Source organism: Lithobates pipiens, unplaced genomic scaffold (assembly GCF_037356315.1).
Source record: "Lithobates pipiens isolate NorthernLeopardFrog02 unplaced genomic scaffold, aLitPip1_a1.2 Scaffold_13, whole genome shotgun sequence".
Taxonomy (NCBI): Eukaryota; Metazoa; Chordata; class Amphibia; order Anura; family Ranidae; genus Lithobates; species Lithobates pipiens.
In genome coordinates this window covers 228660396-228682066 of record NW_027507718.1, presented here as the reverse complement: position 1 = coordinate 228682066, position 21671 = coordinate 228660396, and the positions used below count along the sequence as shown (strand labels likewise).

General features: G+C 44.0%; 1 protein-coding gene across 3 annotated transcripts in view; it reads left to right on the top strand.

Moving 5' to 3' along the window:
- The window catches only part of LOC143974685 (zinc finger protein 414-like), a 47326-nt gene extending 27775 nt beyond the window's left edge, over positions 1 to 19551 (top strand). For all 3 annotated transcript variants that reach the window (XM_077476308.1, XM_077476307.1, XM_077476309.1), the window contains one exon: positions 16972 to 19551. In XM_077476308.1, the coding sequence (XP_077332434.1) occupies positions 16972 to 17048 (77 nt within the window). In that variant the 3' untranslated portion in view covers positions 17049 to 19551. The remainder of the gene's footprint in view (positions 1 to 16971) is intronic.
- Positions 19552 to 21671: the final 2120 nt, after the last annotated feature.

Below are 21671 nucleotides of genomic sequence, written 5' to 3'. Positions count from 1 at the left end.
ATTTTTTTTGCATTGGTGTCATTTGTGACTGTAATAACTGTTAGGGCAGTTAGGGTTAGCCCCCTTTAGTTCTAAGGTAACCCCCCCAATAAAGGTTTAACCCCGTGATCACCCCCCCGTCGCCAGTGTCACTAAGGCTGGGTTCACATTGCAGCGGTTTATGAGAACGGATGTGATTCGCACCGCACTGCAGTGCAAATCACATCCGATCTCTGTGCGATTCGAGTTCAGCCATACAGATAGTATGGCTGAATTTGTGTCGCACCCGCCGCAAATTCGCACGGGACCCTTTTTTTTTGGTCCGCAGCAGAATCAGATCGCATGGGTGTTCACACCATGCGATCCGAGTTTGCAGATCGCACTGCGATATGCGAACTGATCTGGGGGTGTCATTATCATTTCACTGACACTCCCAGCAGTTCGCATAGGGCAGTGTGAACTGCCGCCGGGAGGCATGCGATGCGGGAACCCGCCGCGGACTCGTGGCGTTCCTGCATCGCTCCAGTGTGAACCCAGCCTAATAAGCGATCATTTTTCTGATCGCTGTATTAGTGTCACAGGTGACGCTAGTTGGGCAGGTAGGTATTTAGGTTCGCCGCAGCTTTTTATAGCGCCAGGGACCCCCATATACTACCGCATAAAGCCCCCTGATTGCCCCCTAGTTAACCCTTTCACCAGTGATCACCATATAACTGTTACAGGTGACGCTGGTTGGTTGGTTTATTTTTTTATAGTTTCAGGGCACCCGCCATTTATTACCTAATAAAGGTTTAACCCCCTGATCACCCGGCGGGTGATATAAGTTTGAGGGTCAGATAAGGTCTGCGTCACCCCAGGCAGCGTCAGGTTAGTGCCAGTACCGCTAACACCCACGCACAAAGCATACACCTCCCTTAGTAATATAGTATCTGATCAGATCTATATTAGCGTCGCCAGCAGTTTAGGTTTCCCAAAACGCATTGTTAGCGGGATCAGCCCAGATACCTGCTAGCACCTGCGTTTAGCCCCTCCGCCAAGCCCAGACCAGCCCACCCAAGTGCAGTATCGATCGATCACTGTCGCTTACAAAACACAACACACATAACTGCAGCGTTTGCAGAGTCAGGCCTGATCCCTGCGATCGCTAACAGTTTTTCTTGTAGCGTTTTGATACAGTCGCTGACAGCCTAGGTGCTTTTTTACCTGTGAGTCTCACTAGTGTACCCCTAAATTTAGGGGTGTCTACTTTCCAAAATGGGGTCATTTGGGGGGGGGGTTTTGTGCCATCTTGGCATTTTATGGCCTTCAAAACTGTAATAGGTAGTGAGGAGTGAAGTCAAAAATTTACGCCCTTAGAAAGCCTGAAGGCGGTGCTTGGTTTTCGGGGCCCCGTACGCGGCTAGGCTCCCAAAAAGTCCCACATATGTGGTATCCCCGTACTCAGGAGAAGCAGCAGAAATTATTTTGGGGTGTCATTTCACATATGCCCATAGCATGTGTGAGCAATATATCATTTAGTGACAACTTTGTGAAAAAATAAAAATAAAAAATAAAAGTTTGTAAATTTCCCGCAACTTGTGCCAAATATAAAATATTCCATGGACTCAACATGCCTCTCAGCAAATAGCTTGGGGTGTCTACTTTCTAAAATGGGGTCATTTGGGGGGGGTTTGTGCCATCTTGGCATTTTATGGCCTTCAAAACTGTGATAGGTAGTGAGGAGTGAAATTACAAATGTATGCCCTTAGAAATCCTGAAGGCGGTGCTTGGCTTTCGGGGCCCCATACGCGGCTAGGCTTCCAAAAAGTCGACCACATGTGGTATCCCCGTACTCAGGAGAAGCAGCAGAATGTATTTTGGGGTACAATTCCACATATAACCATGGCATGTGTGAGCAATATATCATTTAGTGACAACTTTGTGTAAAAAAAAAAAAAAAGTTTACATGCACTGTATCTCCACTGGAAAAGGGGGTACTACATGGATGGAATAATGGTGCTGGGGGATATCAAGGTTGTATGGGGGAAAACAATGCTGAGGGGGGATCTGGGGTGTATAGGGGGTAGCACTGCTTGGTGTAGCTTGGGTTGTTATAGTGCTAGAGGTATCAGGAAAGTAGAGAGGCCACAGTGTAGTTATCAGGGATGTAGTGGGGTAGCAATTTAAGGCATATCTTAAGGTAAAAGTGCTGGGAGGAATATCTAGGGTGTAGAGGGGTCAGAGTGCTTGGGGGATATTTGGGGTGTAGAGGGGTCAGAGTGCTTGGGGGGGGGGGGATCTGTGGTGTAGAGGGGTGAGAGGGCTGGGGTGTAGAGGGATCAGGGTGCTGGGGGGATATCTGGGGTGTAGAGAGGTCAGAGAGTACTTAGGCTATATCTCTGCATTACATATAGGCTGAGTTGGCTCTGAAGTCACAGAAATAGATACTCAGCATATATAAACTGCACTAAAAACCTTTTATTTATATAGTCTTATTTTTCTTTCTTTTTGCACTGTGTATAAATATGACTCTGTAGTCCAGCGGACACCATGTTCACTTCATATAACAGACCTAGTAAGGCACATCCCCTTCTTCAGCACTAAAAGTGTGCCTAAGGATGATATAATGGGGGATGTGGCCATTCTTTAACACTTCCTTCATTCTATCACCAGTGCATGTGCTGAAAGTACATGTCCTCTGAGGAAAAAACGGTTCTTTTAATGCATTTCCAAGCTAAAATCGGTTTTATAAAAAATATATATAGTGGTACAGAACTACAAATGGAAAATAAATGAGACCGTTGAGCTTTACAAGAGATTATATATATATATATATATATATATATATATATATATATATATATATATATATATATATATATATATTTAGTGTGTGTATATAATATATTTTTTTTCTCATTTAAAAGCAGAACATGCACCCATATTTGTTTTTTTAACCACTTAAGGACCAGGCCTCTTTTTCGGACTTGGTGTTTCCATGTTTAAAACAGTTTTTTTTGCTAGAAAATTACTTAGAACCCCCAAACATTTTATATTGTTTTTTTTCTAACACCCTAGAGAATAAAATGGCGGTCATTGAAATACTTTTTTTCACACCGTATTTGCGCAGCGGTCTTAGAAGCGCACTTTTTTTGGAAAAAATTCACTTTTTTGAATAAAAAAATAAGACAACAGTAAAATTAGCCCAATTTTTTTTTATACTGTGAAAGATAATGGTATGCCGAGTAAATTGATACCCAACATGTCACGCTTCAAAATTGCGCCCGCTCGTGGAATGGCGTCAAACTTTTAGCCTCAAAAATCTCCATAAGCGACATTTAAAAAGTTCTACAGGTTGCATTTTTTGCGTTACAGAGGAGGTCTAGGGCTAGAATTATTGCTCTCGCTCTACCGATCGCGGCGATACCTCACATATGTGGTTTGACCACCGTTTTCATATGCGGGCGCTACTCACGTATGCGCTCGCTTCTGTGCGCTCTGTTTTTAAAAAAAAATTTTTTTTTTCTTATTTATTTTAATTTATTTTATTTATTTTTACACTTTTAAAAAAATAAAAATAAAATGGATCACTTTTATTCCTATTACAAGGAATGTAAACATCCCTTGTAATAGAAAAAAGCATGACAGGTCCTCTTAAATATGAGATCTGGGGTCAAAAGGTCCTCAGATCTCATATTTGGGCTAAAATGCAAAAAAAAAAAAAAAAGAAAATCTGACATTAAAAAAAAATATATACCTTTAAGAGGTATGGGCGGAAGTGACGTTTTGACGTCGCTTCCGCCCTCCTATGGTATAGAGACGAGTGGGGGCCATCTTAGCCTCACTTGTCTCTATGCCCAGCCGACGGAAGGACCTGATCGCCTCCGCCGCTACCGACGGCTCCGGTAAGCGGCGGAAGGTGCGGGAGGGCGGCGGGAGGGGGGGTGGCACCTCTCCCGCCGCCGATAGCGGTGATCTCGCGGCGAATCCGCCGCGGAGACCACCGTTATCGTACAGCCGACCGCCGCCTGAAGAGATAGATATCTCGGTTGTGGCAGCAGCTGCTGCCGTTACCGAGATATCCCTCTTCAAAAAATGGACGTACATCGTCGTGCGGCGGTCGGCAAGTGGTTAAAGTAGAACTATAAGCCAAAACTTTTTTCATTTTGGATATAGTAAGGGAGGGTTATAACTGCCATCAGACTTTTTTCTTTTTTTTTTCTTTTGCCATCTCAGTCCAATTACGGAGATTTCCCTTCATTTTTTTTGTCCCATAGACAAACGTAGTGAGAGAAAATCCCTGCAGATTAGGGAAATCCCTTGAGGACCCCCAAATCGCCAGAACTAGTGTCCCCATTGAAAGATTTCCCCTCTATTACTTTTCTGGGGACAAAACAAAATGTCGGACTTTCACTTTCGATAAATATGATAAACAGGGCAAATTTTTTTCCCTCAGTTTAGGCCGATAACTTCTAGATATTTTTGGTAAAAAAAAATCACAATTGTCGATTATTGATTGGTTTGCGCAAAAGTTATAGCGTTTACAAAATAGAGGATAGTTTTAAAGCATTTTTATAAATTTTTTTTTTTTACTAGTAATGGCGGCGATCAGCAATTTTTATTGTGACTGCGACATTATGGCGGACACATCGGACATTTTTGGCACGTTTTTGGAACCATCGTCATTTATACAGCAATCGGTGCTATTTAAATGCACTGATTCCTGTGTAAATGACACTGGCAGTGAAGGAGTTAACCACTAGGGGGCAGTGTAGTTTTATGTATGACGTTATGTGTTTTTTTTTTATTTATTTTTTTTGTAGGGGGTGTGGCCTGGCATGTGACGTCACTGATCGTTCTTCCCTATAAAAGGGAAGAGACGATCGGTGACAGTCACACAGGGAAGCACGGGGAGAGGTTTGTTTACACAGACCTCTCCTCATTCTTCAGCTCTGTGACCCGATCGCAGAACACCAGCGGTGATCGGGTCCGCTGGTCCCCCTGCCACGGTCACGGAGCACAGGGTCGTGAGCGCGCCGCCGGCAGTGCGATCCCTACCCACAGCTGGGCACTTAAAAAGCAACGTACAGGTACGTGCTTGTTCCCTAGCCGTGCCATTCTGCCGACATACATCGGCGTGAGGCGGCCCTTAAGTGGTTATCCACTTCAATACAGGGCATTTTCAGCCCCTTCCTTCCCAGACCAATTTTTAGTTTTCAGCACTGTCGCAATTTGAATGACAATTGCGTGGTCATGCAACACTGTACCCAAATCAAATGTTTATGTTTTTTTCCCCACAAATAGAGCTTTCTTTTGGTGGTATTTGATCTCCTCCTGTGGTTTTTATTTTTTGCACTATAAACAAAAGAGCGAAAATTTAAAAAAAAAACAAAAAAAAAATTATTTTTATTTTTTGCTATAATAAATATCCCAATTGAAGAAAAAAAAAATGTTTCCTTAGTTTAGGCCGATACGTATTCTTCTACATATTTTTGCTTAAAAAAAATGCAATAAGCGTACATTGGTTTGCACAAAAGTTACAGCGTCTGCAAAAAAATACAGGATACATTTATGGCATTTTTATTTTAATTTAAATTTTTTTTTTATTTTTTTTTACTAGTAATGGTGGCGATCTGCATTTTTTTTTGCTGTTGTTGGGTGTTTTTTTTTTTTTTTTTTTTTTCTCATGACTGTGACGTTGTAACGGACACACTTGACACATTTTTGGGACCATTCACATTTATACAGCGATCAGTGCTATAAAATTGCACTGATTGCTGTGTAAATGTGACTAGCAGGGATGGGGTTAACACTAGGGGGTGATCGAGGGGTTAATTATGTTTTCTAGGGACTGATTCTAACTTTAGGGGGTGGGGACTCACAAGGGGAGGAGACCGATCTGTGTTCCTCTGTACTGAGAACACGCCATCGGTTTCCTCTCACCTGACAGGATGTGGATCTGTGTTCCCGGGCAGTCGCACTGAGTCTCGAGCAATGGGGTATGTGCGCGCGCCCCCCTAGACGGGCGGAAAGCCGAGGATGTCATATGACGCCCACCCAGGATGGGAGATCCCTCCTGCAGACGTCATATGACTATGGGCAGGGTAAGAAGGGGTTAAATTAAGCTTTAACAATAAAAAACCTGGAAACTGGTTTCTATGCATAGCTACAGTAGATTTTGGACCCTCCGGTTTTAGTAAATCAACCCCAAAGAATACCTACTTGCATTATTTTCTAAAGAGAGCTTACCAAAATTGTTATACTGCATTTTAGGGATTTCCATCCTTAAAACTGTACTCCAGGAATTATATTCTCTCTTATATTCACCGACTGACGAGGCTTCTCTCTTTAGACCATTGGATTGTTACGCCACCTTTAGGAGAGGACTAGACATGACATGTTAACATGTAATATAAAAACCAGAACTTTCTAGTTCCGCCCAAGGGGCGGTTCCTTAGGTAACAACCCCTCAGCCTGCCTTGCAGCTTCAGTTTTTTTTCTGTCTAGTGAAGAAGGACCCAGGAACCCTGTGGGCCCGCAGGGTTCCTGTTTTATTTTTTTATTTATTTTTTGCAGGAGCTTTGCTTTTTGTGCAAGATTAAAGATTCTGTGATCTGCTATCAACAGCCAGCTGGGTGACAGACTGGATACCCTTATCCTTGTAGCCTCCCCAGCCTGGCCAGTGAGCGTGTGCAGACCAGAGCTCCTCGCTGGGTCGGCCACGACATGCCTCAGCTCCAGAGGCGGTCAGTGAGCGTTAATGCTCCAGGGCACACACATGACCGGGCTACTGATGTCTGTGTCAGTGTGCCGGGCCAGCAGCCACCCCGTACTGATCGGTTGAGTGGGTCTGTGATGGAATGTCTCCCAGCTCTGCAGGCCTTTTAAAAGTGGTTGTAAACCCTTACAAACCACTTTGACCTACAGGTAAGCCTGATTACCTGTAGGTCCAAGAAATATCTCCTAAACCTATACGGTTTAGGAGATATTTGCCCGAAGACAGGCGCACTGAGCGCGGCATTTCCAACAACGGAGCTGCGCAGGGAGTGACTTCATCGCGGCTCTGCCGAATGACAGCGGCGGAGCTGCGAGACTCCACCGAAAAGATGGATGCGCCGGACTACAGGGGACAGCGGTGACATCGCTGGCTCCTGTGTCAGGTAAGTGACACATAATGGGCTACTATGCGATGCATAGTAGTCCATTATGCTTTGCCTTTGCAGGGAATGAAAGAGGAAGTAAACCCATCAGGGTTTACTTCCTCTTTAAGTACAGCTCTCCCTGCTTTGGTGGGGCTGAGCAGCTGGGCATTCCCTGGGAGGTCGATTCCCTCTCTTCTCTCCCTGTCCCTTTCTTCCCCCCCCCCCCTCCTGTGGGGGATGCTGAATGGGCTTCTGAGCAGTGTGTGTGCCATAGACAGGGGCTCTCCGGGGGGGACTGCGCTAGCTGGCTGTGCCCTGGATGTGTGTAGGTCTCTCCAGGCTGTGTCTGTTGATCACTGTAGCGCTGTTCACCGCCATTTAGCTGCCTGTTTTGTTTCACTGTCCCTCATGGTATATATGGTGGGGCAAGGAGCAGCAGGCTTTCCTGTAGTTTGGTGGCCATTTTCCCTGTGATTATGTCCTTTTATGCTGGAACGCTCGGTGGCCATTTTCTTGAAGCCTGAACATGTTTTTGATCAGTTTCAGCACCATTTGCAGCAGCTCTGCACAGCGCAGTGTAGTCTCTTATGCACCTGGGAGCTGACACAGGCAGTACTAGCTGGACAGCGCAGAACCAGTCAGGCTGGTGAGTCCTGCAGGAAAGAGCCCCTCAGCCAGCAGCAGTTAGGAGGGTGGGACCATCACTGTCCAAAGTCCCCATCAGGTGGCAGACAGGGTAGGGTCAGCATGGCTTCCAAAACTGGTATTTCTTCCCTCGAAATCCAGGTAATTGCAACCGGTTTCGCAGACTGTGCAGTGCCTCTGGATGGACGTTTTATCGGCGGTCCTCAATTCGCTCATTGCCAAGATGGAGGTGGTGAGTGGGAGCAAAGGTGGTAAAAAAAAATGGCCCCTTACGCCCCTCCTCCTCCTCCTCCGGGGAGAGCTCTAACGTAGACTCTGGCCCTCCTGAGGCTGGTGACCCCTGCTCTGTCATTTCAGATGACGCTGACCAGGACCGATCGGACAGTGAGGATGAGTCCCGTCCGGGTTCGTGCACGACAAAGCACTTGTTGTAGCACTTATCACAGCCGCGCTGTGATACCCTGAAGATTCAGGAGCCAGCAGATCCCTCCCTTTTGGGTCCCGTAAGCCAGCCCTTTCACCTAAGGTGTTTCCGTATCTGACTTATTTTGATAAGTTCATTTACAAGGAATGGGGTCGACTGCAACTGACCTTTTCGGTCCCCAAGTACATGGCGGTGTGTTACCCCTTTGAGGAAAGCCTTCTCAAAAAGTAGTCGGCTCCTCCGGTCGTGGACTCCCCCAGTATCCAGGTTAAAGAAAGTAACCACGATCCCGGTAGAGAGGACTCCTGCATTTTAAGGACCCCATGGAAAGGAAGGCCGTGGCAGTGGCTCGTTCCTTTGTTTACAGTTGTGGGGTCAACCATGCGACCAGTACTGGCACACGCACTTGTAACCGAATGGGCAAAACTGTTGCACCACGAATTGGGAGAGCAACAGACTTCTCCTGTCTGCGTGGAACTAGCAGAACAACTAGTGCAAGGCCTGAAGTACATTTGTGATACAGCCCTGGATACCCTTCGTCTGTTATCCAGGACTTAAGTGTCAGCAGTGGTGCTGAGGCACCTGATCTGGCTAAAATGCTGGTCTGCTGACCAGGCATCCAAAAAAGCCCTGACTGATCTTCCCTTCCTTGGCGACCGGCTCTTTGAAACCTCTTTGGATGACATTATTAAAAATGCCACAGGTGGTAAGAGTACACTACTCCCACAGGCCAGGAAGACTAAGGAGCCATGCTGTAGGCAAGGGCCCTCTTTTTCCGCTCATAAGAGGCTTTTTCGTCCGTCTGGGGCTTCGACCAAGTGTCCCCAGCCTGACAGGACGACCTCTGAAGGACCCAAGCGTCCCAAGAACCGCAAGCCTGCGAGCAAAAGTGCTGCCGCATGAAGGTTTGCCCCTGCCTACAACACGGGTGGGGGGGGTCGCCTTCGGGCGTTTGCAGCCCGATGAGCTTCTCGGCTGTCTGACCAATGGGTCTGCGATCTGATTTCCTCAGGCTACGAGATAGAGTTCCTCTCTTAGCCGCAAAACAGATTCTTCCCTTCCAACATACCCGTACTCCTGGCTCGCCAGGAGGCCCTTTTGGAGGCGGTAAGGGACCTGCTGAGTCACGGGGTGATAGTACCTGTTTCGGACTCGGAACGTTTCCAGGGGTTCTAATCAAACCTGTTTGTAGTCCCCAAAAGGGAAGGGGTATGTCCAATCTTGGACCTGAAAGCCCTCAATTACTTTGTGAAAGTACAGGGCTTCAGAATGGAATCAGTTCGCTCAGTAGTCGCTGCACTCCATCAAGGGGACTCCCTGGCATCCTTAGACATCCAGGATACGTACCTGCACATACCCATATGCATTCGGCATCAGAAGTTTCTGCGATTTGCAGTCGGGGGAAGCCCGCTACCAGTTTGTGGCTCTCCCTTTTGGTTTGGCATCAGCCCCCCGAGTCTTTGCCAAGGTATTGGCTCCTGTTTTGGCATTTCTGCGTCAGAGTTAGAAGAGAATGTGGTGATCACCATGCAGACCCCGCAGGAATTTGGGTGGCTGCTGAACCTAAAAAAGTCGGTGATCGTACTGAATCAGCGCTTGGAGTACCTAGGCTTACTGCTGGACTCCATGGAAGTGAGAGTGTTTCTCCCTTCAGACAAGCTGCAGACTCTCAGAGCTGCAGTAAAACTGTTGATGAGCCGCAGGTGGTCGTGGCTACGCTTCTGCATGCGAGTCCTGGACTCATGGTGGCCTCCTTCGAGGCAGTATCGTATGCCCAGTTTCACACCAAAGTCCTGCAGAAGGAGATTTTGACAAAATGGGACAAATCTCCGTTGTCCCTGGATCGGCAGATTCAGGTGAGCTGGTTAGTCAGGGATTCCCTGCTCTGGTGGCGGAGGTCCCTGGCACTTCGGTCCGGGAAGTCGTTTCTACCACTGAAGTGGACCGTGATCACAACGGACGCCAGCCTATCCTGCTGGGGTGGAGTAATGGGAGTTCAGTCGACCCAGGGCCTCTGGTCGGTGGAGGAATCCAAGTTTCCGATCAATCTGCTCGAACTGAGAGCAATCAGGCTATGCCTCTCCACATGGTCGATAAGACTTCAAGGGCGTCCAATCAGGATCCAGTCAGACAGCGCCACGGCGGTGGTATACGCCAATCACCAAGCAGGAACAAGAAGCTTGGCCGCCGCACGGGAGGTTGCTCACATCCTTCAGTGGCAGAGCGACATGTACCCGCCCTGTTGGCCATTTACATCCCGGGAGTGGAGAACTGGCAGGCGGTTTATTTAAGTCTCCAGATGCTGGACCCAGGAGAATGGGCATTTGATCCGGTGGTGTTTAGGCTACTGTGCCTGCGATGGGGCACAACAGACGTGGATCTTCTGGCCTCCCGTCTCAATCGGAAGGTGCCATCTGCTCCGCAGAGTGGGTGCCGAGGGGATTCCAGTAATATTGATTGCCCCAGATTGGCCCCAGCATCCCTGGTACACAGACCTAGTGCGCCTGGTGGCAGACACCCCTTGGCGACTGCCGTTACGAGAAGACCTTCTGTCTCAAGGTCCAATTCTCCATCCTGCTTTACCAACGCTGGTTTTAACGGCATGGCTATTGAGAGCCAGGTGTTGAGGAACCGGGGTCTTTCAGACTCTGATCCCAACTATGCTGAGAGCACAGAAATCTTCTTCTCTGAAGATATATCATCGTACCTGGAAGGCCTACATCTCCATGTGTGAGAAGAGGATGGCGTCTGCGCTCCTTTTCTATATCCAGGATCCTGCTGTTTCTACAGCAAGGAGTAGACCAGAAATTGGCTTTAAGCACCATTAAAGGACAAATATCAGCTTTGGCTGTCTCTTTTCAGCGACCCCTGGCATCTCGCTCTCTAGTGAGCACTTTTGTTCAAGGGGTCCGACATGTAGTTCCTCCGGTGCGTCCACTGTTACCCCCATGGGATCTGAACCTGGTGTTATCGGCGCTTCAAAAAACACCAGTTGAAAATATCAGAGAGATTCCCCTGTTGACTCTTTCCCAGAAAGTGGTCTTTCTAGTGGCAATTACATCGGCCACTAGCTTACATCGGAACTGGCGGCCTTGTCTTGCAAGTCGCCCTATCTGGTTATCCACAAAGATAAGGTGTTTAGTCTGCAACCTTCTTTTCTGCCAAAGGTGGTTTTGGCGTTCCACATCAATGAAGACATTGTGTTACCATCTCTGTGTCCTAAGCCGACACATCCTAAGGAGGTGGCCCTTCATGCCCTGGATGTGGTTTGGGCTCTGAGGGTGTATTTGTCTGCCACGGCTCCCTTTCAGAAGTCAGACTCCTTGTTTATTTCGGTGGCTGGTCCGAAAAAAGACATGGCGGTTTTGTTGGCAACCGTTTCCAGGTGGATCAGACAGATTGTAGTACAGGCCTACACCTTAAAGGGGCAGGTGCCCCCCTTTCTGGTCACGGCCCACCTCACAAGGGCAATCGGAACGTCTTGGGCCTTCCGACATCAAGCGTCTGTCGCTCAAGTGTGTAAAGCGCGACTTGGTCATCTGTTCACACTTTTACAAAATTCTACAAGGTAGATAGATGTCAGTGCATCGGCTGATGCCTGTTTTGGGCGCAAAGTTTTGCAGGCGGCTGTGTAATTGCAATTGAACATACATTTTTTTTTTTTTTTCAGTTTTTTTTTGTAAAAACGCAGTACTTTTAAGTAAATGCACTGTTGCATTTGTTACCGCAGTTCTGGTGCGGTTTGAGGGTAGTGCCTCTCTGTTGAGGAGCACCCTGTTGTTGTGGTTTTTTTTTGTTTTTTGTGGGTAAAAAAGTTTAGTTATTCCCACACACTGTCGTTTTTGTGGGTAAAGTTTATACTAGTTCCCACATGCTATGGTGGGTGAAGTTTTATGCCGTTTTCCCACCCCTCATTTTGGCACTGCTTGGGAACATCCCAATGGTCTAAAGAGAGGAGCTGTGTCAGATGGTTAATATAAGAAAAAATAGGATTTTTTTGTACTCGCCGTAAAATCCTTTTCTCTGTAATTCACCGACTGACACAGCACCCACCCCTCCTATTTTTCTTTACATTATACTGCTTGTTGACATACTGAATCTGAAAGGCAGGCTGAGGGGTTGTTGCCTAAGGGACCTAAAGTTCTGTTTTTTATTACATGTCAACATGTCATGCCTAGTCCTCTCCTAAAGGTGGCGTAAAAACCCAATGGTCTAAAGAGAGGAGCTGTGTGTTGGTGAATTACAGAGAAAAGGATTTTACGAGTACAAAAAAATCCTATTTTTTTTTTCTATGCTACCTACATTGGGCCAGCTTGGCTTGGAGTAGTATGCAAATCTGATATCCGGAGGGCCATTGTGGCTGCTGTAAAGTAGTAGTTCAGGTTACATGCAGTGATAGCCGTGATCAGCTGGTTTTCTGTCGGAGCAGCTTCCTCTCTGCACACTGACCACACAGAGTTGCTTGTTTGGCATCTCTACCATTCATTGAATAGCGTGTTTTGGTGTGTTGTGTGTTTGTGTTTTTGTTTTTTGTTTTTAAATGAACACAAGATGTTTTCTGATTGAACGAGATGGAGAACATGAGGTCATCTGCCTTTCTCTCCACTGAGGTGGCCCAATTTAAGTATGCAAAAAATACAATTCTTGCAGTTCAGTATATATATATATATATATATATATATATATATATATATATATATATATATATATATATATATATATATACACAATTTCACAGTTTTGCAGAAATTCACATCCTTGTTCTGTTTTGTTGTCCAAGAACATAAGTGTCTATCTGGGTGCCTCTCATGTGACCTAAAGGCTCTGGTACACAGTAGTTTAGAAGTGATACTTAACACACACTGTTTAATTGACATTGTTCCTTCTATTTCTGTACATGGGTAATGACACTGTAATTTATAAAAAAAAAAACAAGGAACATGCTAGTTAAACACTCTGGAAAGGGGACTTCACTTTTTCTGTCCTGAGTACAGCAGAGACCTTCATCTTGCCAGTGTTCTAAATCCTTCAGAACTGCACCTAAATGAGGAGGGTGCAGATCTGCTCGGAGTGAAGATGGCCAAAAAGTTAGAGGTGTTTTTAATCTAGACGACGATGGGGGGGGGGGGGGGGGGAGGAGACCAGAGGTAGAGATGGTCAACGCGGAACATATTCCAGAAGGTAGTATTGGGGGCATTAGTGGTAGGTTGATAAAGCACATAAACCCAAGGTAAGTGGTAAGTATAGTAACAAGTCTTAGTTGCAATCTCAAACGCCCAATAAGAGGATAGTATGCGACCGGTCTAAACTACGTGGCATGTTCACCAATGCCAGAAGCCTGGCAGACAAGATGGGTGAACAAGAGATACTGTTGTACCAGGAGGATTTGGATTTTGTGAATTTGAGTTTTAGTTCAACAGCTCTCATGATTGGCTGGCAACCATTCAAGGGTATACCCTTTATTGTAGGGATAGAGAAGGTAAAAAGGGGAAGGGGTATGCCTTTATAACCAGAATGATGTACAAGTGAAAGAGATGACATCACTAAGGGAGCTAGGGAGGAGGGGGAATCCTTATGGGTAGAGCTCCAGAGGGATTAAGCTAGGAGGAAAATAATACTGGGAGTATGCTATAGGCCCCCTAACCTGAGGGAGGTGGGGGGGGGGGGTCTCCTATCACAAGTTGGATTAGCAGCAAGGATGAGAAGTGTTTATAATGGGGGGATTTTAATTATCCAGACATAGACTGGGCGGAGGGAACCACGCATTCGTCTAAGGCTCGCCAGTTCCTAAATGTCTTGCAGGACAATTTCATGGTTCAGATGGTAGACGCAACAACTACAAATAAAAGCGTTACTGGATCTACTGATTACCAACAATACAGATGTGGAAATACAGGGCTATTTAGGAAACGGCTATCACAGGTCAATTGGCTTCAGTATAAATCACACAAATAGGAAACATAAGGGGAATACAAAGACACTGAATTCCAAAAGAGCCAACTTCCCTAAACTACAAGAAATGTTGTGTGATACTACGCCACGGATTATACATAACAGGAGACTAGGGTGAAATATGTACAGAGAATATTTAGTAGTCAAAAAGAAGGAATTGCTGCCTCTACATATTATTACCACTGAGGTGGGGCAAAGAAAATAATTAGAGGGGTGTAGATGTGGCGCTATTCCTCATAGTTAAAATTGGTAATAATAAATAGAAACCAAGCAATAGAGACCTGCAATTGCTGCAGAATCTCCTATAAAAATCATTTTTAAGGTGAAATAATCCCCTTTTTATTTAAATAAAAGGTGCTATTGTGTTGCACCCTTTGCCTATTGTAGGGTTGCAATGAAAAAGTGGTGTGCTGATGGTGTTCCAAATAATGCAATTGGGCCTTCATTTTAAAATTGAAAATTACGTGCTGGAGTGTTACGCCCTCCTGTGATGTGCAGGGTGTCAGAGAAAAATGTATCGTATATTGTTAGTGATATATTGATGTGTGTAGGGGTGCAAAACTTATATTTTTACCATACAATATTTGTTAATCCTATTGTATGCCAAACGTGTGTTTGACCCTCTGTTACAGTATCTCACTGCATAAAATATGCGATCATTAGCAGAGATATGGCAAACCAGAATACCAAAAAAAAAAAACCCCCCCATGGTTCTGTCCTGGGACCAATCCTATTTAATTTGTTCATAAACGACTTGGAGGATGGGGGAAAAAAGTTCAATCTCTGTATTTGCGGACGATACTAAGCTAAGCAGGGCAATAACTTCTCCCCAAGATGTGGAAACCTTGCAAAAAGATCTACATGGCATATGAGGTTTAAAGTGGTTGTATGGTCAATTTTTTAACTTTTACCTACAGGAAAGCCTATAATAAGGCTTACCTGTAGGTAAAAAAAATATCTCCTAAACCTGTACGGTTTAGGAGATATTCCCCTCGGTATGCGCCGCTGACTGCAGCGGCGCATGCGCACAAGGGGGTTCTCGCCGTGAAAATCCGGCAGCGCTCGTCCGGCCGGACTGAAATCTCCCGCGCGCATGCGCGGGAGTGACGATATCGCGGCTCCGGCCACTCAGTGCCAGAGCCGCGATACCCGGAAGAGATGCCGAGGGAGCATGTCGGCTCCCTCGGCGTGGATCGGGCCAGATGTCGGGGGCCTCGTTCTAAGGTAAATATTTCATAATGAGCTAGTATGCGGTGCATACTAGCTCATTATGCCTTTTGCTTTGCAGGTTTAAAAAAATAAAAATAATAATTTGCGGGTTTACTACCGCTTTAATGTAGAAAAATGTAAAATAATGCATTTGTGTGGCAAAAATATGAATGCAATCTATACCGCCTGGGGGAATCTAGGATGGAAAAGGACCTGGTCCTAGTAGATAATAGGCTCAGCAATGGCATGCAATGCCAAGCTGCTGCTAACAAAGCAAACAGAATATTGCCATGCATTAAAAAGGGGATCAACTCCAGAACTAAAACTATAATTTTCTCGCTGTACAAGACTCAGGACCGGCCGCACCTAGATAATGCTGTCCTGTTCTGGACACCAGTCCTCAGGAAGGATGTACTGGAAATTAAGCACGTACAAAGGACAACAAAGCTGATAAAGGGTCTGGGTGATGTTAGTTATGAGGAAAGGTTGCGAGCACTGAACTTATTCTCTCTGGAGAAGAGAGGGGATATTTCATTTTACAAATACCATACTGGTGACCCCACAATAGGGTTTTTTTTGTTGTGTTTTTTTTTTTTTTTTTTTTTTTTGGCGGAAGGGAGTTTAACAAGAGACATGGCCACTCATTAAAATTAGAAGAAAAAAGTTTAACCTTAAACTATGTAGAGAGTTCTTTACTGTAAGAGCAGCAAAGATGTGGAATTCCCTTTCACAGGCGGTGGTCTCAGCGGGGAGCATTGATAGTTTCAAAAAACTATTAGATAAGCACCTGAACGACCGCAACATACAGGCATATACAATGCAATACTGACATATCACACATATAGGTTGGACTTTTATGGACTTTTCAACCTCAACTACTATGTAATTATGTAAGAATGAGAACTAAATATTTCAGTGAAATTTATGGATTGGTACAGTAATAATTAAGCTCAATAGCAACGTGGTGTAAAAAAGTTGATACTTTTTTGTTTTACTTTCTTTCATATGAATAGATTTGGAGGTATGAGTTGTTTCAAAACAGACGTAATGTGAAATGCCTTTTTAAAAATGGCATCAAAGTGGCAAGTCATTTGCACCTCCTATTGATTATAAATGAACCACATTATAAGACATGGGGGTTGATTTACTAAAGGCAAATAATATGTTCAGTTGCTCTAGATCTAAGGGGAACATGCAAGGAAAATGAAAAAAAAAACATAATTTTTGCTTGCACATGATTGGATGATAGAAATCAGCAGAGCTTCTCCTCAGATCTTGCACAACTGCACTTGCAGTACACTAAAGCCTAGTACACATTTCTATTTTTTCTTTTCATTCAACCCAGTGGGCTGAACAAAAAAAAAACGCCCTCAGCCATTGGTTGAGGGCACCAACCATGAGCCAGTCAACAGACCTTTTTCGGTCATGTCCCCTTCTACAGAAGCCAGCCGAACTGGCTGTAGTACACAAGGGCTAGTTCAATAGAAACCAACCTATGCCACCCGACATTTTGGCCATGTGAACGGGGCTTTGCATTGCACAGCTTTACATTTAGTAAATCAACCCCATTGTCCACACTTACCCTAGAAAAACCTGATAACTTGCAAAAATAACTGAGCATTATTCTCATTCTTATTATAGATTATGACATGGATCTTCTCCCTTTCCACTCCAAGCTGCCGGCAGAAATTGAACCCAGCCTTTTACCACAGATCTGATGGAGAAGAGTTCTCCAAGGCCTTCCCTTATCATAGCCCAGTGCCGCCGATATCTTGGTGATGGTTGCAGCCATAATTTGTTACGAAAATGTGCTTTCTCAGAACAAGAATACTTTGAAATGGGCTACAGTTAAAAATTAAAATTGGTGGACTTGAACTGAGGAAGTGTGTATTTCAGATGTGAATACAGACATTACAGAGCAACATTACCCATTTTGATGAAAAAAAAAATGAGCTACTCCTTCAATACTGGCTTCATTATCTTACTCTAATGCCCTGTACACATGACCGGTTTTCCCAGCGGAATAAACTCTGAAGGTTTTTCCGACGGAATTCTGCTGAAACTGTCTTGCGCACACACACGATCACACCAAAGTCTGATCGTCAAGAATGTGGTGACATACAGCACGTATGACCGGACTAGAAAAAGGAAGTTCAGTAGCCAGTAGCTTCCGTCTCGTACTTGCTTCAGAGCATGCGTAATTTTTGGTCCGTCGGAACAACATACAGACAAGCGGTTTTCCTGATTGGAATTGGTTCTGTTGGAAATATTTAGAACATGTTCTATTTCTAGATCCGTTGGAATTTTGGAAAAAAAAAAAAAAGTCTGATGGGGCATACACACGATCGGAATATACGATGAAAAGCTCCCATCAGACTTTTACTGTCAGGCATTCCATTCGTGTGTATGTGGCATAAGAAGTATTTGGTGTTTTTCCACAACTATTTTGTATTCACTCTTGCTTATTTTGAAGCCATTCTATTTCTACTATAATAGGAGCACACGGACATGCTGGCAATGAAACAAATCATTATAACCTCAGGTTTTCCAATCACTGAAGGCTAAAAATTCTTAATAACGTTGGGTATGTGCTGGCTTCTTAACTAGATTCTGCTCGGTATTATTTGGACATCTGTGTCACAAAGGCAGGATAGACAGGTTGTCATTTTTATTGCATTATTTGGTGCCATGTGAACAAAATACAAACAAACTAGGACAAACTAGTTTAAAATTAAGAAAATGCATAGTTTTTGAGACTGTACGAGTTATAATGTGAAAATAATGAGGCTGCCTTTTGGGATTCCACATAGTGTGGAAAGTTTACAGCTGTTTAAAATCCAGTTGCAAAATAATAGAAGATCTTCAAATTTTTACCCATCACCACTTAATTCACCTGAGTATAAAATCTAAAGCTCCAGGGGCTTAGAAAATTGCCATGCATATGGAAAAACATGCTTAAGCTGGAGGGGATAAAAATCTTACCAATGGAATGGACATCTACAAAAAATGTTTGAAGTCCAATTAGGCCCACATGCAGTACAGGGCCATCTGTTGTACCAATGAGGGTTCATTCACTGCAGAATTCAGTATGCCATGGTGAGCAACTTTTGGCAGTCTATTGAAACTGAATTGGCTGTAACGCACCTCATTGCATGAAAATAGGTGCTGTCATTTTTTTCGGGGCACTGTGTTAAACATGCCAAGGGGAACCTTTCAAAATGAAATGCACTGCAATGCAGTAATGCATTCATGGTGTATTATAGCACATGTTGGCTCTCTTCCTTTATGCCTCCTTTCAGTGGGCTGGAGATAATTATTATCATTATTCAGGATTTATATCGCGCCAAAGGTTTGAGCAGTGCTTTACATTGTGAGTGCAGACAGCACAGTTACAATACAAGAGGAATTAGAGGGCCCTGCTCCTTAGAGCTTACAGTCTAAATGGGAGATGATTTCCACCATATCACAATCATAACATAACCAAAATGTAAAAAACGGATAGTGTACAATTTTCTACAGCCTTCTAGTTGTATGTTTACACCAATAACCCTTCTGGGACGGCAGCTGATAGTCCTGCAATTTGGCAGATGTGCACACTTGTGCTGTTGCATTTAGCATTTCTGGGGTGCAATAGGTGTCCTTGTGATCATCGAAGGTCACACCATAAAGTAATTGTTAAAAAAAATCGGCAACACTATTTTTACTTTGTTCTACTTTAAAAAAAAGTTAAACCTATGCGTACCATACTACATAACCATCTAGCAACCTAGTACTCCATTCATTGAGATTTGTGCATTTACTCAAGATGGCAAATAACTTAAATGGTTTGCAGTAGTGGGAATTGTTGCTACCCTGCAGAATGTATTTTACATACGGAAGTGTCAGTGACTGTTAAAACTGTGCGTTTTACAGCAACACCTCCTGAGGACATTTGTATACATGGATCTTGGGAGCCTTGTGAAAGTGGCCATTGCAGCTGAAGATTTTTTTTTGGAGTCCTAGATTCAGCTAATGGAATGTTTAATCACAATCGGTTTGGATATGGAATGGTAGCAATGTTTACAACTGATCAATGATAGTTCACACAATGCAGATATAACATCCCATTTCATTTTTGTAGACTTTGACATGTAAATTAGTCATGTGTATTTAAAGAGCTCCAGGGTGTGTTGCATTAATCCTGGACCAGCATTTATAAATAAAACTCCTTTTTTTTCTTAATTTTTATTTTTTATTTTTTTTGCAATTATTGTCTCAAATCAAATTTTATTGACCTCAAGTGGGTGGGGGGCTACTAAATATATTTGGGGACCGAAAAAATAATAATTTATGATGGGTGTATTTACAGTTTCAGAGTAAAGTAAATCGTACAAATCAATACCAGTGTTTATTTAGAAGGGAATGATGATGTAAAAGATTTAATTCTTTTTTTTCACATTTTTTTTTTTTTTGTATATTATTTTACTAGAGGAGACTTTGTCAGAAAAGTGCATCTAGTCATGTTTTCCCTAAATATGTCCATTTCTCTTATCCTTAAAAAGTGCATCCCAAATATGTGAATTTACTCTTATTAAATAAATAATGTTCTCCAATTTATTTTTTTTATTTTTTTTTCATATATTTTCTCAAAGGTTTAACAAATATGGGCAATATATCGTCAATTATGTTAACTGCACTTTGATGGTATGGTCGTTTTTACTGTACTTTTTATTATTGTATTGCAATGATGATTTGCTCAATAATGTTGAGCACTTTGGAAAGCACATTTGATCCACAGAATTCAAATGGCTCCTTCACATGGATAGCAGTGCCTAATGCCAAATGTAAAACAATCAGGGTGGATCACTAAAGAGGAGAATAGCAGCTGCTAGACATTCAGGAGGCTGCCTCCTTATTTCTTTGTCCCAGGAGGAATCCTATATTAAAATACTGCACAAGTGTTTAGGCTTGCAGTTGTGGCAGGATCCTATGCTTTTAACAGGCGGTGATGCCGGTCAAACCACAAGGTAAGAGGATTGCAATGTTGGTGTTGGGCTTTGCACAATATATAGTGGAAGAGCTATTCCAGTGATTATATTCATATGTAGTTCACATATGGGAATTGGATGTGGGTTTAACTGAGTCCAAGTCACATAACATATGAATCGGACCGGCTTTTAATGGAGCCTGTTCACACATGTGCAGGGCGGACACAGAGCGGATTTAAAAAGGGTCCAGTGCAATTTTTGGGTCCAGTTCAGGTGCAATTTCAGTTAAAGGAGAAGGAAAACAAAAATCGCACCTGGACCTGTGAACAGAACCGCAACCAAATTTTTAGTGACATAATTGTACTAGTTTAGTTGTACAAAAAAATTAGCCACGACAGGCGCATACTATACTAGTATAAACTAATATGCTTTTTTTTTTAGGGTGCTGCTGTAAATGAATATGCCTGCATTAGTAACTCCTCCCCAATAACACTCATCTATACAGCAGACATCTAACATGCTATCCAAAGTTGTGAGCCCCAAATGTCTACATAATCAACCGATTGCATAGCCAACAAGTAGTCTTAAACTGCCCATAGATGGTTAGAATCTTTGCCGGTCAGCAGAGACCGGCTGAGCTTAAAACCATCTATGAGCAGGCGGATTGTACCCTAGAACCAGCATGTCAGATTTTTACTTTTTTTTTTTTTTTTGCAATCCTTGCCACTAACCATAATCACTGTGTTCTCCCAGCAGGGACAGCTCCCTCCCCCCTGCCGGGAGAACACAACAGCTCCACGGGAGTGATTTCCCCCAGCAAGACTGATTGTATTGATAGGTGAATCTATAGTTTTTCTTTCTTGGAACCACTGGTTGCAGGAAAGAAAATCCCATCATCTATGGCAGTAGTTCTCAACTCCTGTCCTCAGGACCCACTAACAGGCCAGATTTTAGGTATTTCCTGGGGAGATGCAGACTGAAATACTGCAATCACTGAGCAGCAAATAATATCACCTGTCATGCATTTCAGTGATCTTGCAAACCTGTCCCGTTAGTGGGTCCTGAGGACAGGAGTTGAAAACCACTGATCTATGGCCTACCTTGAAAGCGGGGGTTCCAGTTGTTTTTGTGTTTATTAAAAGTCATCAGCTGCAAAACATGTATCTGCTGACTGTATCTGCTGACTTTTAATAAACACACACGCACCTGTCCCATGATCCAGCTATGTGGCCGCCTGAACCATCGGTTTTCTCTGGCGCTGGCATGAAGTGGGCACCCGATTTTGACAGTTTAGAGCTTCACAGCTGGGTGCGTACGTCTCGCTGTGCCTTTTCAAAGGCCAGGCAATCTTCTGGGACCTGTGGCATGTCCTGA